The 17,504-nt window shown below is 40.6% G+C and overlaps 1 protein-coding gene across 4 annotated transcripts in view; it reads right to left on the minus strand.

Annotated features, from left to right (window-relative positions):
• Positions 1–736: 736 nt before the first annotated feature.
• Positions 737–17,504, minus strand: part of VMA22 (vacuolar ATPase assembly factor VMA22) — a 58,555-nt gene continuing 41,787 nt past the window's right edge. For 3 of the 4 annotated variants that reach the window (XR_013995539.1, XM_081083495.1, XM_081083498.1), the window contains one exon: positions 6,844–7,562. Coding sequence is in view for 2 of the 4 variants with exons in the window: in XM_081083495.1 (XP_080939621.1) it covers positions 7,360–7,562 (203 nt within the window). In the remaining 2 variants the exon portion in view is untranslated. Of the gene's footprint in view, positions 1,807–6,843; positions 7,563–17,504 lie in introns of those variants that run through there. The other variant, XM_081083488.1, reaches the window with a different exon arrangement.

Consider the following 17,504-nt stretch of genomic DNA (forward strand, 5'->3'; position numbering starts at 1 on the left):
CAAATTATGTTGATCATTATATTCCAAATATGAGTGAGATCATGTGATATTTATCTTTCTCCAAATGGCTTATTTTGCTTAGCATAATGTTCTCCAGTTCCATCCATGTTGTTGCAAATGTTAAAAGTTCCTTCTTTTTTATAGCAGCATAGTATTCCATTGTGTAGATGTACCACAGTTTTGTAAACCGCTCATCTTCTGATGGGCACTTAGAATGTTTCCAAATCTTAGCTATTCCAAATCTTAGGGTAAGGAGGTTTCAATGACACACAGATCAGCAAACAATTTCCAGGAATAGACAAAGGTATTACTGCCCTATGAACATAGGGGTGCATATATCCTTTCTGATTGGTGTTTCTGTTTTCTTGGGATATAGTCCTAGGAGTGGGATTACTGGGTCAAATGGGGGTTCCATTTTTAACTTTTTGAGGAAACGCCATACTGTCTTCCACAGTGGATGCACCAGTCTGTATTCCCACCGCCAGTGCAGGAGGGTTTCTTTTTCTCCACATCCTTGCCAGCACTTGTCATTTGTTGATTTGTCGATGATAGCAATTCTCACAGGTCTGAGATGTTACTTCATTGTTGTTTTGATTTGCATCTCTTAGATGATTAGTGACTTTGAGCATGTTTTCATATGTCTTTCAGTCTTCTGAATGTCCTCTTTTGAAAGGTGTCTATTTAGGTCCTTTGCCCATTTTTTGATTGGATTGTTTATCTTCCTTTTGTTAAGTTGTATGAGTTCTCTGTAAATTTTGGAGATTAAGCCCTTATCAGAAATATCATTGGCAAATATGTTCTCCCATGGAGTGGGCTTTCTTGTTGTTTTGTTGATGGTTTCTTTTGCCGTGCAGAAGCTTTTATTTTGATGTAGTCCCATTTGTTTATTTTCTCCTTCGTCTCCATTGCCCTAGGAGCTGTGTCTGTAAAGATATTACTGCGACATGTCTGCTACTTTGCTGCCTATGGAGTCTTGTGTCGAGTAAGACTCCCTCCACGTTCTGTGTGGAGTAGGGTTTGGTATCTGAAAGAGGGGCCGCACAACAAATGAGAGAAAAGACACGAGATAATTTTGCAATATTGGGGGACCAGGCGGGCAAGTCCCGAAGGACTTCCACCACTGCTCAGGCTGCTCCAATCTTTTATTGATCTGGAGTAGCCCTTAGGGTAAGGAGGTTTCAATGACACACAGATCAGCAAACAATTTCCAGGAATAGACAAAGTATCTGATTAGCTCATCAATAGATTTCCAGGAGTAGGCAGAGTATCTGATTAACAATAATCAACAAGGATCTACATAAGTATCTAAGGAATTAAGGGAACTAAGGTGGGGATGCTTCAACTATTATTACCTAAATTAACTGGGTGGTGCACAGTTCTGACCTTTGCTAGGACTTCAAAGGTTACTAGCTTTTGGGGGGGTCTCTGTCTAAACTCAGCTAGTGAAGACAATGAATGGACTCCGGCATCTCCCCCTTATATTTTCTTTAAAAAATCAAGTATCTGTAGACTAGAAATATAAGAACAAGTCCCAATTTCAATGTCCAACAGTTCTGAGTCCAAGTTTCAATGTCCGACAGTTCATGTGTACATGCCAGCAATGAAATGTTGGTTCTGATTGGTTGAAAATGCAGGTCCGGTCCTTTATGGTCTGGTCCTGGGCACCCTGCAGCAATGCACAGCTGCTGACTGCTAGCATGGCAAGGCATCTTCAACATCTCCATCTCTGAGCTGTCTCTTCTGTCTCTGTGGTTGGCTTTCTGGGATCTGTTGTTACAGGAATCCACATGGTCTTGTAGCTGTTCTCTGAAAGTATAAAAACATATTCTCGACCAAAGGTTAAAGGAAAAATCCTTACTTGGGGTCTTTTCTTTAAAATGATCTTCCCTGGCTTACCCTGGCATAATGTGTGTTTTTTTCTGGGTGTCTCACTAACGAAAAAATTTTAATTTAGTTATAAGATCTATTTTCTTACATGGCATTTTTCCACTATCCCCCTTTTTTTGATTTAATTAGAAGTCTTTTTGGAAATTGTATAATGCAGTCTAGATAGCTTTAAATATTAATTTTTTGCACACAAAAAAAAGGAACCTGAACATGCTTTAGGTTCATAGCATGTTTACCACGAAATGAAAATTTTGGTTAATAGTTTTTGAATAATTACTTACCTCAAATTAGCCAAATTTAATTAATTTGAAAACTTGACTTTAATTTGAAAACTGTTTTGCTGTCAAATTTAATATTTTAACAATAATCTTAATTTACACTGTAAATATTAATGAAAAGGATCACTTTACATCCTTGTGAAGGCTCTGAGCATTCCTGTTGTTAGGCTAGATTTAGACATAGGGTCTGTTAGCCAAGGCTCTGTTTATCTGGATTCTGATTTCAGCTGGACCAAATCTCTTTTGTATTTGGTTCCTGATCTGGGCTGGGCATGGGAAGCAAGAAGCAGCCATGGGGACAGGAGACCTTCCTCAGAAGAGGCGAGTGTTCAAGCCCCTGCACCATTGAGGGGGTGAGGATCTGTGCCCCACCTCTGTTGATCCCCAAGTTTTCTCCTACTGGCCCCCAACTGTGCCTGTCTTAGGTCACCCCACCCTGTGGGGTCTTACCCGTCTTTGACTACCAGCCATCTCTGGGCCAAGTAGGGTGATGTGAGGTTCAGTTCTGTCTCCTTGGTAGCCTATGTCCCTCTGGCCTCCATGCCCAGCAACTGCCTTTGGATCCCCTCGCCTGCTGGCGGGGTCCCGGCATTGATCATAGGGAACCCAGGTTTCTTCTCCAGAGAGGGCCCAGCTTACGCCATTGGGCAAGAGACAGATCCATGGTACCAGCTTTTCATGATCTCAGCTTGAACGGGAGAGCCTAGATAACAGCTGTAGACAACTGGAATCCTTTTGGCAAAAAAAAAGGTCAAGAGAGGTCAATACAGAATGCTTACGTGCCTTCCCAGGAGGGAATAAATCCCTTCACATTCTCAAACATTTAAAGAATTAATTTGTAAGTTTGTTTGGGATAAATGCATAATATACTGTTGTAAAGCATCAAAAATTATTAATAAAACTTGTAGAATAATACCATGTAAGAATATTCTTTGCTCTAGGTCATGACAACTTAAATCTTAAACTCAAGGTTTGGAATGAGGAACCTAGTTTTCAAAAAAAAAGCAATTTACAGAAACGGAGACAGTATGCTATCTAAATTACAGGTTTTTTTGGGTGAACACATTATCTAGAGTCCTTGGTGACCTAGGTTAAACTTAGGCATGTTATATAAATTACGGTTTTGGGTCTAGAACCCTTGAGTGACCTGGGTTAAACTTAGGCACTTAGGCAGTTTTGGGTCTCCGGAACACTGAGTTGACATATTAACTAGAGCCCTCTAACCTTGGGATAGCTGTGCTGTCCTTCCCAGGTAAAGGAAAAATGTGTCTTTTAAGACCAGTATGAAACTATAGTTTTTACCTGAAATGATTGTTACCATACTTCACTTTACCATGCCCCAGGTGGTCTCTGGGCTGTTCCTTTTATTCTGACACCAATGTAGCTCCATAGGTGTCTTTCCATTAGCATCACAAGTGAAAAATTTTAGAGTAATTAAAGCTAGGTGCCGCCTACCCAAAGGTGATTTCTCCATCATCCCCCTTTTTTGTTTTTCAAATTGGAATTTTTAAAAGCTGATGAGACTCTGAAGCCTCTTTTAATAAAGCAACCAATTGATCAGCATGTGCATTTCCCTTAGTTAATAGGCTAGGTAATATGCTGTGAGCCCTGATGTGGGTGATATGAAAAGGGTATTTTCTCTGCTGCACAATCTGTTGAACTTGCTTAAGTAGTAAGAATAAACTTTGGTCACTAAGCCATTTCAACTGGGCAGTTTCAATTCTACTTACTAGGCCCGAAGCATAAGAGGAATCAGAAATTATATTAACAGGCTTTTGTAAATCTTGCAATGCAGCTTTAATACCTTCTAATTCATTTCTTTGCACAGAAGTATGACTGGTCAGTATGACTCGGTCAGAATTTAAAGTATGATAGGCAGCTTTCCCATTTGATGACCCATCAGTAAAAACAGTTAAAGCTCCAGGAATTGGTTCCTGCCTAGTGTTTTTTGGTATAATGATGGAGGTCTTATATAAAAATTGTAGTAGTTTATATTTTAATAGGTGACAGCTAAGTTCCCCTGAATATCCACTTAGCCCAATTTGCCAGTTTTAAGTCAGTTTGAAATAACATTTATTCTTTTAACTTTACTTGTCCTAAGTTATGGACAGTAAATGACATTAAATTTCTGGTATTAGTCTTTGGGTAAATTTACATAAACTTTGTTTAAGGAGGCAAAACACAAATCATTTAATTTAGCTTATGAGGCCCAATATATTGATTTTTAATTTTAGTTAGACATCTGAAGGAAACCTCTTTTTATTTCCTTCCAGACAGCTTTCTTTCTCACACAAGCAACAAATGTAAGGAACATGGTTACCTTTTGAGATTTTAACAAATACTGTCGCAAAGCTATATATTTCAAGTGATTTTTCATTTATGGTGACTAATTATTGTCAGATTTAGTATTTTAACAACAATCTGTAAATGTTAGCAATTATATTTTAAAGAGTATACCCTTTGGCTTATTTGCATATACAGAGGAATCATGGGAAGCCTTCAGTAACCTTTTCAGAAGAATTTACTTTACTAGGATTCAATTGCTTACAAGGATAGTAATAGGCAAAGCGAAGCAAGTAAATTTAGTATTTAGTAAACTTTTGATTTACTAGGGGTAAACACTGCACCACTTCCAGCCTAATTTAAAATGCAGTAGTGAGGAGCTTTTGTTATTTCAAATTACATCTTAAAATTTCACTGCTGTATTTTAAGAAATATTAAACAAAATAACTTGTTTTGTCCTTTCTCAGAGGCAAAAACTTAAAATATATTTATTAATTTTTATTTGATAAAGCTATCCATGTGATTTCAAGTATATTAAATTTAGCTAAATTAAAAAATCCTTTAAAAAGAGAGAATAAACTTTTGAAAAACATTTCAGGCCCTGTGAAATTTCTCAAAGTCATTCCTTGGTTATAGTTTTGAAATCCAACTTGAAAGACCATCAAATATATATAAATATATGTATATGATTTAAAAATTATATACTTATTATAATTATTAAGAGATATCAATTAAATTAAACTGCCTCAGTGAGCAGACACTCCTTTTGTGATTGGTTAAGTCAGAGGGAAGGGCCTTTGCTGTTGCAAGATGGCAGCCCCCAGGGGCGCGATAAGCCATGCGGCCATCATGGTGGCTGCCAAGTCAGGCAGCTCAAAGTGGCAGCTGTCTACACTGTTCTTTGACAGAGCAAACCAAAACCCCTAAAAGATAGATGGCCAACATTATATTCAGACAAGCAGAAATCCCATTATCTGTTTATACGTTTTATAATTATTTTAAAGAATATCAATTAAGTTTAAACTGGTTTTTGTATTAAAAATTTCAGTTGAGATCACAAAATTAATCCTCTTTTTATCAGATCAATAAGCAACATATTTTGAATTCCTAATCATCTAAGAGAAAACACATTTTATTTTTTCAAAAACAAGTTATACATTAGATATTTATTTAATTTCTCCCGATTCAATTTGCACTTTAAACTTTCAGAGCTTATAAGTCAAATATTAGCAGTTCTTTGATTAACTACACTTTTATATTTTTAAGAATAAATTTTAAAATCTAATAATTAACTTTAAACCATGTTTTTTCTGCCTGGGGAAACTGAGAAGCAAACTTGTAGGTATTAAAAAATGACTACTGGAGGAAAGCTGATTTCAAAGGAGCCACCTTTTGGCCACTTGACCTTTTCTGGGAAGGTTGGCTAGCAAAAGGTGTAGCCATTGAAATGCAAATTAACATTCCTAAAGATGGCTGCTGGCGGGAATTGGGTTACCTGCATGCTAGGGGAAGGGCGTGTCTACCCCTCCCTCCATTAAAAAAAGGGTGTAGCTTTAAACATTTTAATGGCAAGAAAAGAGACCTTAAACTTTCAGAGCTTTAAATCTTAGGTAGCAAATTAAATACTTAGCATTTTTCAAATCAATACTTTTACATTTAAGGATACATTTCAAATAAAATATAAGGCATTTTCAATTAATAGATTAATTTCTATCATCTAGACTTCATACTAGGCATACTCAGATCAACATTTCAGTGTTATCAACATCTCAATACTTTTAGATGATTTGAACTTAAAAGTTTTAAGTTTCCAGCCAATAAGCCGGGCATAGCTGCTAAATTTCAAAATGGTCACAATTTTCCTGCTGGGGAAGTCAAGAAGCAAACCTATAGCTATTCACATGTAAACTTGACTATCAACTTCCTGGTGGTACTTGCCTCAGGGTGGGAAATTTCAAAAGAGTTACTTTAAATTGCCTTGGGAAACCAGCCTGTATTTCTTTCTCAGGTTCATCTCCACCATTTTTAAGGCCAAAACAGTCTTGGGTTTTTATTCTGTACACAGCAAAAGGTCAAGTTCAGCTCAAAACTATGCGCACTCGTTTTTAAACTGGCCTTTTCCCTTTACATGTGCACAGAAATCCCGGATGCATTTATGAATTTGTAAAAGCTTTAAGTCATTAGCTGGAAAAAAAGGATAAAGATGGTGAAGATGAGGCGAAAATGTGGCTTTCTTGGGGAGTGATGTCCATATTGGATGACCACGTGAGCTTCTTTCCTTCCTTTCCCCCACATCCTGCTTTGGGGGAAGTTTCAGCAAATGACTCAGGTGGTGTATTTGTTCCCAAAGTCATGCTTAATAGAAAAACAGATTTTAAAATTTTTTTTCCCTTTTCGCTTTCCAAAGTAATAGCTAGCACCCAAGGTGACCTTGTCTAGACTTTGCACTTCCCGACATGTTCTCAGGTAGTTTTTAAACAGAACATTAAGTAATCTCATTGTGGGAGAGCTTATTGCTCTGTGCTCTCCTGCCACCTTTGAATCTCTCCAAACCAGAGAGAGATTTGGCAGCGGGGTTTCATTTCTTATTACAGATAGAATCCAAATACAAATTAAGATTTTAATTTGATTAAGAAAACACATTAAGATGACCATGGCACTATTTTTTCAGCCTGATCTAAAAGAGTACCTTTTTCAAGAAAAACAAAGATTATATTCTATAACAACATGCAAAAACTGTAAAAGATTACCTTCTAAAATTTTAATACTTTAAACATGCAAATCAAAAGCCTATAATAAAGTTTTTTACCTTTTTAAAAGCCAAATATACCTTTATAAAGCCGAATCTACCTTTTTAAAGCCAAATCCTGCCCCGTTTGTTAGCCTGGTTAAGAAAACGTTCCCAGAGTACTTACAGACCTGGGCTTCTGTAGTTGATCCTGGGCATTGCGTGCGGTAGAATTCCCCTCACCTTTTTTAGGTGAGTTTTCCACACCTTTTCGGTGAAAACTTCCTTTTCTCGCTCCAGCGAGGCCTGCACTTCCAGATTACCCGTCGGGTGCCAGATGTCGAGTAAGACTCTCTCCACGTTCAGCGTGGAGTAGGGTTCGGTATCTGAAAGAGGAGCCGCATAACAAATGAGAAAAAAAGACACGAGATAATTTTGCAATATTGGGGGACCAGGCGGGCAAGTCCCGAAGGACTTCCACCACTGCTCAGGCTGCTCCAATCTTTTATTGATCTGGAGTAGCCCTTAGGGTAAGGAGGTTTCAATGACACACAGATCAGCAAACAATTTCCAGGAATAGACAAAGTATCTGATTAGCTCATCAATAGGTTTCTGGGAGTAGGCAGGGTATCTGATTAACAATAATCAACAAGAATCTACATAAGTATCTAAGGAATTAAGGGAACTAAGGTGGGGATGCTTCAACTATTATTACCTAAATTAACTGGGTGGTGCACAGTTCTGACCTTTGCTAGAACTTCAAAGGTTACTAGCTTTTGGGGGGTCTCTGTCTAAACTCAGCTAGTGAAGACAATGAATGGACTCCGGCAGTCTTGTAGGATTTTTATGGTTTCCCGTTTTACATTCAAGTCCGTTAGCCATTTTGATATTGTTTTGGTGTATGGTGTAAGTTGGTGATATAGTTTCATTTTTTTGCATGTATCTGTCCAAATTTACCAGCACCATTTATTAAAAAGACTGATTTGACTCCATTGTTTGCTCTTGCCTCCTTTATAAAATATTGAGCATAATGGCTTGGGTCGATTTCTGGGTTCTCTGTTCTGTTCCATTGGTCTATATGTCTGTTCTTGTGCCAGTAGCAGGCAGTTTTGAGAACCATGGCTTGGTACTATAGCTTGATACCTGGTATTGTGATCCCTCCAACTTTGTTCTTCTTTCTCAGGATTGCTGTGGCTATTCAGGGTCTTTTGTTATTCCAGATTAATTTTTGGAGAGTTTGTTCTAGATCTTTGAAATATGCTGTTGGTATTTTAATGGGGATTGTATTGAATCTGTAGATTGCTCTGGGTAGTATGGACATTTTAATGATGCTGATTCTACCAATCCATGAACATGATATGTTCTTTCATTTGTTTATGTCTTCCTCTATCTCTTTTTTCAATGTCCTGAAGTTTTCCAAGTACAGGTCTTTTATGTCCTTGGTTAAGTTTATTCCTAGGTATCTTAATTTTTTTGGTGCAATGGTAAATGGGATTTTTTTTTTCATTTTTCTTTCTGTGAGTTCATTATTGGTGTATAAAAAGGCCATAGATTTCTTGGTGTTAATTTTGTATCCTGCTACATTGCCAAATTCATTTATTAGGTGTAGTAGTTTTTTGATTGAGTCTTTGGCATTTTGCACGCATTTCTCCCTCCAGCCTGGATCCCAGATCTCACATTTCCCTAGGCGATATCTGACCTCTACTTAATTTGCCAATTCTGGGTGTATATTAATCCATTCAGCTGTTCCTTCTCTCTGCTCTGTGAGAAGGCACAGGGCTGGTCCGCATATTCGCACCACTTTGTCTCCTTCTAGACAGACTTTCTAGGCACCTGCGGTTGGAAAGGCTGGAGTCTTGGTATTCCTGGGTTCACAGCTGAGGCAGCTCATCCCTGGGGGTTGTGGTTGTAGGGTCCCGGGAGGTATCTGAGGTCCCTGGTTGAAGGTAAGGCTGGGCTTCAGATTACTGACACTCTCCCTTCAAGATGGCACAGTTTCCGCGGTGGAGCCGGCTGCTCTGGGAGAGATTTCAGCAGCAGTAGAGGCTACCCGGCCAGGGAAACCTGGTCCGGCAGTCCCCAACAATACCTTGGAATATAACTGCCCCTCACTCACAAATACAGACACTCCCCGCACATCTACACACACTCTTTTTGTTCTTTCACTCACTCACTATCTTGCAGCTTGCCGTCCTGTTGGCAGTCATATTGGATCCTGCACATTTTTTATATTGGATTGTTTACCTTTTTTTTGTTAAGATGTATGAGTTCCCTATAAATTTTGGAGATTAGGCCCTTACAGGATACTAAGGGCCCAGTGCATGAATTTATGCACCTCGAAAGGAACTGGGAGCCTTGCAAGGCTGTGGTGGGCACAGGGACAGGTCTCAGCCCATACTCTGCACCTCCTCTCAGCCCCTCCCATCATTTCCCACAGTTCTCTGTCTGTTGGCAGCTGCGTTCCCGCCACCACCACAGCTACTGCAAGGTGCTGAGGGCTCAGGTCCTGCTCAGCCCTCAGGAGCAGGGGGAGGTTCAGAAGCCCTCAGGGGCTATCAGGGCCAGCAGCCGCCACTTGCACCCACTGATGGCGCCAAGTGATAGGGACTGGCACCAGGCACTGGAGGTGGATGTGAGCTGTGGCTCCGGTGCTGGCAGCTAGTGTGACTGGGGCTGGTGCAGACAGCAGGAGAAGGCACCTGGCGAAACTGTAGTGTGCAAAGCAAAGAATTTTCAGTAATCACCGGAGGCTAGCCCCAATGACAGTTACTGGTGCCCTGCCTTGGTCTGGCACTCCTGCTAACCTGCTCCACCATCCCTCTGTGGCTGATGCCACGCTCTGCCGCCTGCTGCCAACACCCACCACGTTCCACGTCTGCCCCCTGGTGGTCAGTGCACATCATAGCGACTGGTTGTTCAGTTGTTCTGCCTTTTGGTCTATTTGCATATTAGCTTTATCTTATATAGGATAACGTTAGCAAATATGTTCTCCCGTGCAGTGGGCTTTCTTGTTGTTTTGTTGATGGTTTCCTTTTTCTTATTTTTTTTTAAGGTGGGTACATGGATGTTTATTTTCTTGCTAAATTCTTTTTTTAGTTAAATCTTTATTGTTCAGATTATTACAGTTGTTCCTCTCCCCCCCGCCCCCGAAATAGCTCTCCTCCAACCAGTTCCCACCCCACCCTCTGCCCTTACCCCTCCCACTGTCCTCATCCATAGGTGTATGATGTTTGTCCAGTCTCTTCCTGAATCCCCACACTTTTTCACCCAAAGAATTGTTAGTCCACTCCTTTTCCATGCCCCTGGTTCTATTATATTCACCAGTTTACTCTGTTCATCAGATATTTTATTCACTTGATTTTTAGATTCACTTGTTGATAGATATATATTTGCTGTTCATAATTTTTATCTTTACCTTTTTCTTCTTCCTCTTCTTAAAGAATACCTTTCACATTTCATATAATGCTGGTTTTGTGGTGATGAACTCCTTTAGCTTTTTGTTATCCGTGAAGCTCTTTATCTGACCTTCAATTCTGAATGATAGCTTTGCTGGGTAAAGTAATCTTGGTTGTAGGTTCTTGCTATTCATCACTTTGAATATTTCTTGCCACTGCCTTCGGGCCTGCATAGTTTCTGTTGAGAAATCAGCTGACAGTCCTATGGGTACTCCCTTGTAGGTAACTGACTGTTTTTCTCTTGCTGCTTTTAAGATTCTCTCTTTGTCTTTTGCCCTTGGCATTTTAATTATGATGTGTCTTGGTGTGGTCCTCTTTGGATTCCTTTTGTTTGGGGTTCTCTGCGCTTCCTGGACTTGTAAGTCTATTTCTTTCACCCGGTAAGGGAAGTTTTCTGTCATTATTTCTTCAAATGGGTTTTCAATATCTTGCTCTCTCTCTTCTTCTGGCACCCCTATAATTCGGATGTTGGTATGCTTGAAGCTGTCCCAGAGGCTCCTTACACTATCTTCGTATTTTCGGATTCTTTTTTCATATTGCTTTTCCGGTTGGGTGTCTTTTGCTTCTTTGTATTTCAAATCTTTGACTTGATTCTTGGGATCCTCTTGTCTGCTGTTGGATCTCTGTATATTATTCTTATTTCAGTCAGTGTATGCTTAATTTCTAGTTGGTCTTTTTTCATATCCTCCAGGGTCTCACTAAATTTATCGGTGGTTTCCATAAAATTCTTGAAAAACCTTATAAACGTGGTTTTGAACTCTATATCCACTAGTTTGCTTTCCTCCATTTTTGTCATTTGTGACCTGTTTCTTTGTCTCTGCATTTTTTATGCTTCCCTGTGTTGGTAAAGTGGCTTTGTGTGCTAGGTGTCGTATAGGGCCCAGTGGCTCAGCCTCCTCAATTTCCTGAGGTGGACCATCTTGGTGCACCCCTTTGTGAGCTTTGTGCACAGTCTTGTTGTAGTCTTGTTGTAGTTAAGCCTTGATTGTTTTAGGTATCACTGGGAGGAATTGACCTCCAGGCCAATTGACTGTGAGAATCAGCTGTGTCTTCAGTGGGAGAACTTCTGTGCTGAAGACACCCTTCTGGGGCAAGACTTGCTTCAGTGGGGCTTTGGTGCTCACTGAGTCTGCCCCCTGAGTGTGTCCTTTATGGATCTGAGGAGTTGTAATCTGGATGGTCCCATCTGACCACTGGGTACACTGGCTCTTGGATCTAAGGAGGTGCTAATTTAGCCTCTGCCTGCGGTTACCCAGCAGGAGCTACGAAGAGATCTGCAGATTCCCCTTCCTTTTTGGGGGTTTGGAGGTGCCCAAGTGAGGCCCAGCTGTGAAGCAATGCAAGCTGCTGTGGGGCCTTGGGCCTTCTCTTGGAAGTTCTGGGTCTGTCTGGCCCAGCTGCAATTTGTTAGGTAATTTTCAGATTGCAAAGGGCCAGGTCGTTCATATGCAAAAGCCTCTGCCGCAGCCTTGGTGGGGTGGGGTCTCAGGGAATCAACAGGGTGAAGCAAGCAGCTATGGCTGATCCTCAGCCCTGCCGTAAGGGGCCCTGCATCTCAGTGTCCCGGTAATTGCTGAAAGCATCTCTGAGGGAAAGCGGCCCTCAAGTTCAGAGTTCTGCCTGATTCCAGACAGTCCAGTTTCTCCCCGTATGAGTCTTGGGTCCCCAGAGACTTCCCGGAACTGGAGTTCAGAGCAGTCGGGAGCTTGTGACTCCCTCCTGATTCAAAAAGACAGCCGCGTCCTCAGGTTCCAGGCCCTTTCCACGCACGCTCGAGCTTCCGTACTTCTGCACTTTACTTCCGCAGCTCCTCTGAGTCTCAGTGTACTTTTCTCTTTCCTTCTAGTTGTAGAATTTCCACTCAGCCAGCCTTCCTGTAGTTCTGGATGATGTCCGTTTTGCCTTTTCGTTGTATTTTTGAAGTTGTTGTCGGAGGCAGCAATTTCCAGTGTTTACCTATGCCGCCATCTTTGTTTCTCTCTGTTGATGGTTTCTTTTGCTATGCAGAAACTTTTTATTTTGATGTAGTCTGATTTGTTTATTTTCTCCTTAGTTTCCATTGCCCTAGGAGCTGTATCGGTAAAGATATTGCTACAAAATATGTCTGATATTTTGCTTCCTATGGATTCTTCTTAATTTTTTTTTCTTTATTGATTAAGGTATTACATATGTGTCCTTATCTCCCCATTGTACCACCACTCCACACCCCCCACTCATGCCCTTACCCCCCTAATGTCTGTGTCTATTGTATAGGCTTATATGTATGTATACAAGTTCTTTGGTTGATCTCTCCCCTTTACTCCCACCCTCCCCTACCTTCCCTCTGAGGTTTGACGGTCTGATTTGTGCTTCTCTGGATCTGCTTTTGTTCATCAGTTTATGTTTTTATTATATTCCATAAATGAGTGAGATCATGTGATATTTATCTTTCTCCAACTGGCTTATTTCACTTAGCATAATGCTCTCCAGTTCTATCCATGCTGTTGCAAATGGTAAGAATTCCTTCTTTTTTACTGCAGTGTAGTATTCCATTGTGTAGATGTACCACAGTTTTGTAAACCACTCATCTTCTGATGGGCACTTAGGCTGTTTCCAAATCTTAGCTATTGTAAATTGTGCTGCTATGAACATAGGGGTGCATATATCCTTTCTGATTGGTGTTTCTAGGGATATAGTCCTAGAAGTGGGATCACTGGGTCAAATGGGAATTCCATTTTTAATTTGTTGAGGAAACTCCATAGTGTTCTCCACAGTGGATGCACCAGTCTGCATTCCCACCAGCAGTGCACAAGGGTTTCTTTTTCTCCACATCCTTGCCAGCACTTATCGTTTTTGATTTGTTGATGGTAGCCATTCTGACAGGTGTAAGATGGTACCACATTGTTGTTCTGATTTGCATCTACCAGATGATTAGTGACTTTGAGCATGTTTTCATTTGTTTCTTGGCCTTCCTTATGTCCTCTTTCAAATGGTATCTATTTGGGTCTGTTGCCCATTTTTTGTGATAACATTTGCAAATATGTTCTCCCCCGCAGTGGGCTTTCTTGTTGTTTTGTGGATGGTTTCTTTTGCTGTGCAGAAGCTTTTTATTTTGATGTAGTCCCATTTGTTTATTTTCTCTTAGTTTTCATTGCCTTAGGACAGTGATGGCGAACCTATGACACGCATGTCAGAGGTGACACGCGAACTCATTTTTTGGTTGATTTTTCTTTATTAAATGACATTTAAATATATAAAATACATATCAAAAATATAAATCTTTGTTTTACTATGGTTGAAAATATCAAAAAATTTCTATATGTGACACGGCACCAGAGTTAAGTTGGGTTTTTCAAAATGCTGACAAACCGAGCTCAAAAGGTTCGCCATCACTGCCCTAGGAGCTGTATCAGTGAAGATATTGCTTCAGCATATGTCTGAGATTTTTCTGCTTGTGGATTCCTGTAAGATTTTTATGGTTTCCCATCTTATGTTTAAGTCCTTTATCCATTTTGAGTTTATTTTTGTGTATGGTGTAAGTTGGTGGTCTACTTTCATTATTTTTTTTTTCTTGTATCTGACCAATTTTCCCAGCACCATTTAATGAAGAGACTGTCTTGATTCCGTTGTATGCTCTTGCCTCCTTTGTTAAATTTTTTATTTCTTCTTTGATCTCTTTGGCAACAAAATCATTGTTTAATAATATGCTACTTAGCCTCCAAATGTTTGAGTATTTGTTGTTGTTTTTATTGTAGTTAACTTCTAATATTCTGCCATTGTGATCTGAGAAGATGCTTAATATAATTTCAATCTTCTTCAATTTGGAGATACTTTGCCTGTGTCCCAATATGTGGTCTATCTTTGAAAATGTCCCATGTGCACTTGAGAAGAATGTATATTCTGTAGCTTTGTGGTGGAATGTCCTGAAGTTGTTGATTAAGTCCTTCTGACCTAGTGAATCATTTAGGATTGCTGTTTCTTTTCTGATATTTTGTCTAGAGGATTTATCCAGTGATGTCAATGAGGTATTAAAGTCCTCTACTATGATTGTATTGCTTTCACTCTCTCCCCTGATATCTTCCAGATGTTTTTTTATGTATTTGGGTGTTCCTGCATTGGGTGCATATATGTTTACCAGAGTTATATCCTCTTTTTGTATTGATCCCTTCAGAATTATGAAGTGGCCTTCCTTGTATTTTGTTATGGCCTTCACTTTGAGGTCTATTTTGTCAGGTATATGTATTGCTACCCCTGCTTTTTTTTTTCATTTCCATTTGTCTGAAAAATATTTTTCCATCCCTTCACTTTCAGTCTGTGTGAGTCCCTTGTTCTGAGGTGGATTTCCCCTAGACAGAATATATATGGGTCATGTTTTTTTATTCATTTAGCTACTCTATGTTTTTTGATGAGAACATTCAGTCCATTTACATTTAATGTTATTATTGATAATTACTTGTTTGAAGCCATTTTTATTCTTTTTTAAAATTTTACATATATATATTATTGATTTTTTACAGAGAGGAAGGGAGAGGGATAGAGAGTTAGAAACATCAATAAGAGAGAAACATCGATCAGCTGCCTCCTGCACACTCCCGACTGGGTATGTGCCCACAACCAAGGTACATGCCCTTGACCAGAATCGAACCTGGGACCCTTGAGTTCACAGGCCGATGCTTTATCCATTGATCCAAACCAGTTAGGGCGCCATTTTTATTCTTTGTGCCTGTGTTTCTTCTTCCCTTTCTATTTCTTCGTTTTACAACAGTACCTTTAGCATTTCTTGCATTGCTGGCTTGGTAGTGATAAACTCCCTTAGCATTTTTTTTTGTCTGTGAAGCTCCTGATTTCACCTGCAATGTTGATTCATAGCTTTCGTGGATAGAGTATTCTTGGATTCAGTCCCTTGCTATTCATCACTTTTTATACTTCATTCCATCCCCTTCTGGATTGATGATTTCTATTTAGAAATTATTTGATAATCTAATGGGAGATCCTTTGTAGGTAACTCTCTGTCTCTCCCTTGCAGACCTTAAGATTTTCTCTTTGTTGTTAACATTTGCCATTGTAATTACAACATGACTTGATGTGGGTCTTTTGGGGTTTGTCTTGTTTGGAACTCTCTGTGCTTGTGTGACTTCTCTTACTCATATCAGGGAAGATTTTTGTCATTATTTTTTCAAATAGATTCTCTAGTCCGTGCTACTCTTCTTGCCCTTCTGGAACCCCTATTATATGTATATGACTTCGTTACATGTTGTCCCAAATCTCCCTTAGGCTCTCCTCCTGCTTTCTAATATTTTTTTCTCCAATTGCTGTTTAGATTGGGCTTGTTTCTCTTTCTTATCTTCTCACTCACTAAGTCGGTCCTCTGCTTCTTCCAGCCTACTGTTGAAACCTTCCATCGTGTTTTTTTTTTTATTGTAGCTATATCACTTTTGATTTATTTCTGATTCTTACATAGGTTGTTGATTTTTTCATCCATCCAGTTTATGAACTGTATACCATTACTCTGAATTGTTTTTCTGACATATTATATGCCTCCAGTTCATTTAGTTCTTTGGCAGGGGGGGGGGGGCGATTCCTCCTTTTCTTTCCTTTGGTCATTGTTTCATTGTCTCCCCATTTTGCTATCACTGAAGTGTCCAAGCACCCATTTGTGGGTGCCTGAGATGTGGTGGTGGGCTTGGTGGGGGCATCACACACCCTGAGAATCATGGGAGAGCTCAGGCACTGAGAAACCTGGCCATGGTGGGTCAGCAGGAACCCCATGTGTGTCTGAGAGGCAGACTCATGGGTGCTCAGGGCCATGTGACGAGGCTGCAGCATGTTAACAGCAACCTCATGCACCCATGCATAGAGGCAGAGTCATGGGTGTGCTTGGTAGCAGATGTTGTGGCCACCGTGCTTCGACAGCAGCCCTGTGCACAGATGCCGAGAGGCAGAGTCACGGGTGCTCGGAAGCAGGCGGTGCAGATGCTGTGAGTTGGCAGCAGCAGCCCCGTGTGTGCACCAAGAGGCAGATTCATGGGTGCACTTGGGGGCGGGTTGGCCACAGTCCCATTTGTGTGCTTCAAGTATCAGAGTCATGGGCACTTGGGGCCCAGGTGGAGTTGGTGGCACAGCTGCTGCACACCTCCTGTTGGCAGGAGGCCCGCTCATGCACCATGGGATGTGCGGGACATATTCCACTGCAGCGGATCAGCAGGAGAGGAATGTGTTCCGGGATTCACTGGAGCCTGTGGCTGGGATGGCTGATATCTCGGTGTCCGAGGGTCTGCAGCTGTGGTAATAGGTCTGTCCAGAGAGGCTGTAGGGTCCTGGTTTGCGCCTGAGGTCAGTCTGGCTGGTGGTGAGGCTGGGCTCCCAGTCACAGCAGCTCTGCCCTTCAAGATGGCATGGCTTTTGTACCAGTGCCGGCCACCAGGGAGTGCCTGCAGCAGCAGTGGGGTCTTGCCATCCAAGACAGCCCAGTTTTCCATCCCTCGAAAGTCCTGCAGGATCTATTTGTTCCTCACTTTCACACACACACACACACACACACACACACACACAATCACACACACACCCCACATGTCCACACACTCCCCTTTTATTCCCTCACTCTCTCACACTCTCTTCCTCACTGCCATCCTGCCAGTTGCCATCTTTTTCCCCCCAGGATGTTATTTTTAACAGAATGATTCAAGTGTTTCATCCTAGCTGAGACACTTGTGTTGGACTTAAAAGTGAACATTTGGAATATGGCCTATAGAAAACAGGGAAACAAATCCATATAAACATCCATTTTGAAAGAGATGAAAGTTAAAAATGCTATGTTTCTAAGATCTAACAATGTGCATTACAAGGTGGTTTTTTTAGTAGGAAGGAGAATGTTAAAGGACTCAGCCAAAGGAG

This window comes from Myotis nattereri, assembly GCF_964212035.1.
Source record: "Myotis nattereri genome assembly, chromosome: 2".
NCBI lineage: Eukaryota > Metazoa > Chordata > Mammalia > Chiroptera > Vespertilionidae > Myotis > Myotis nattereri.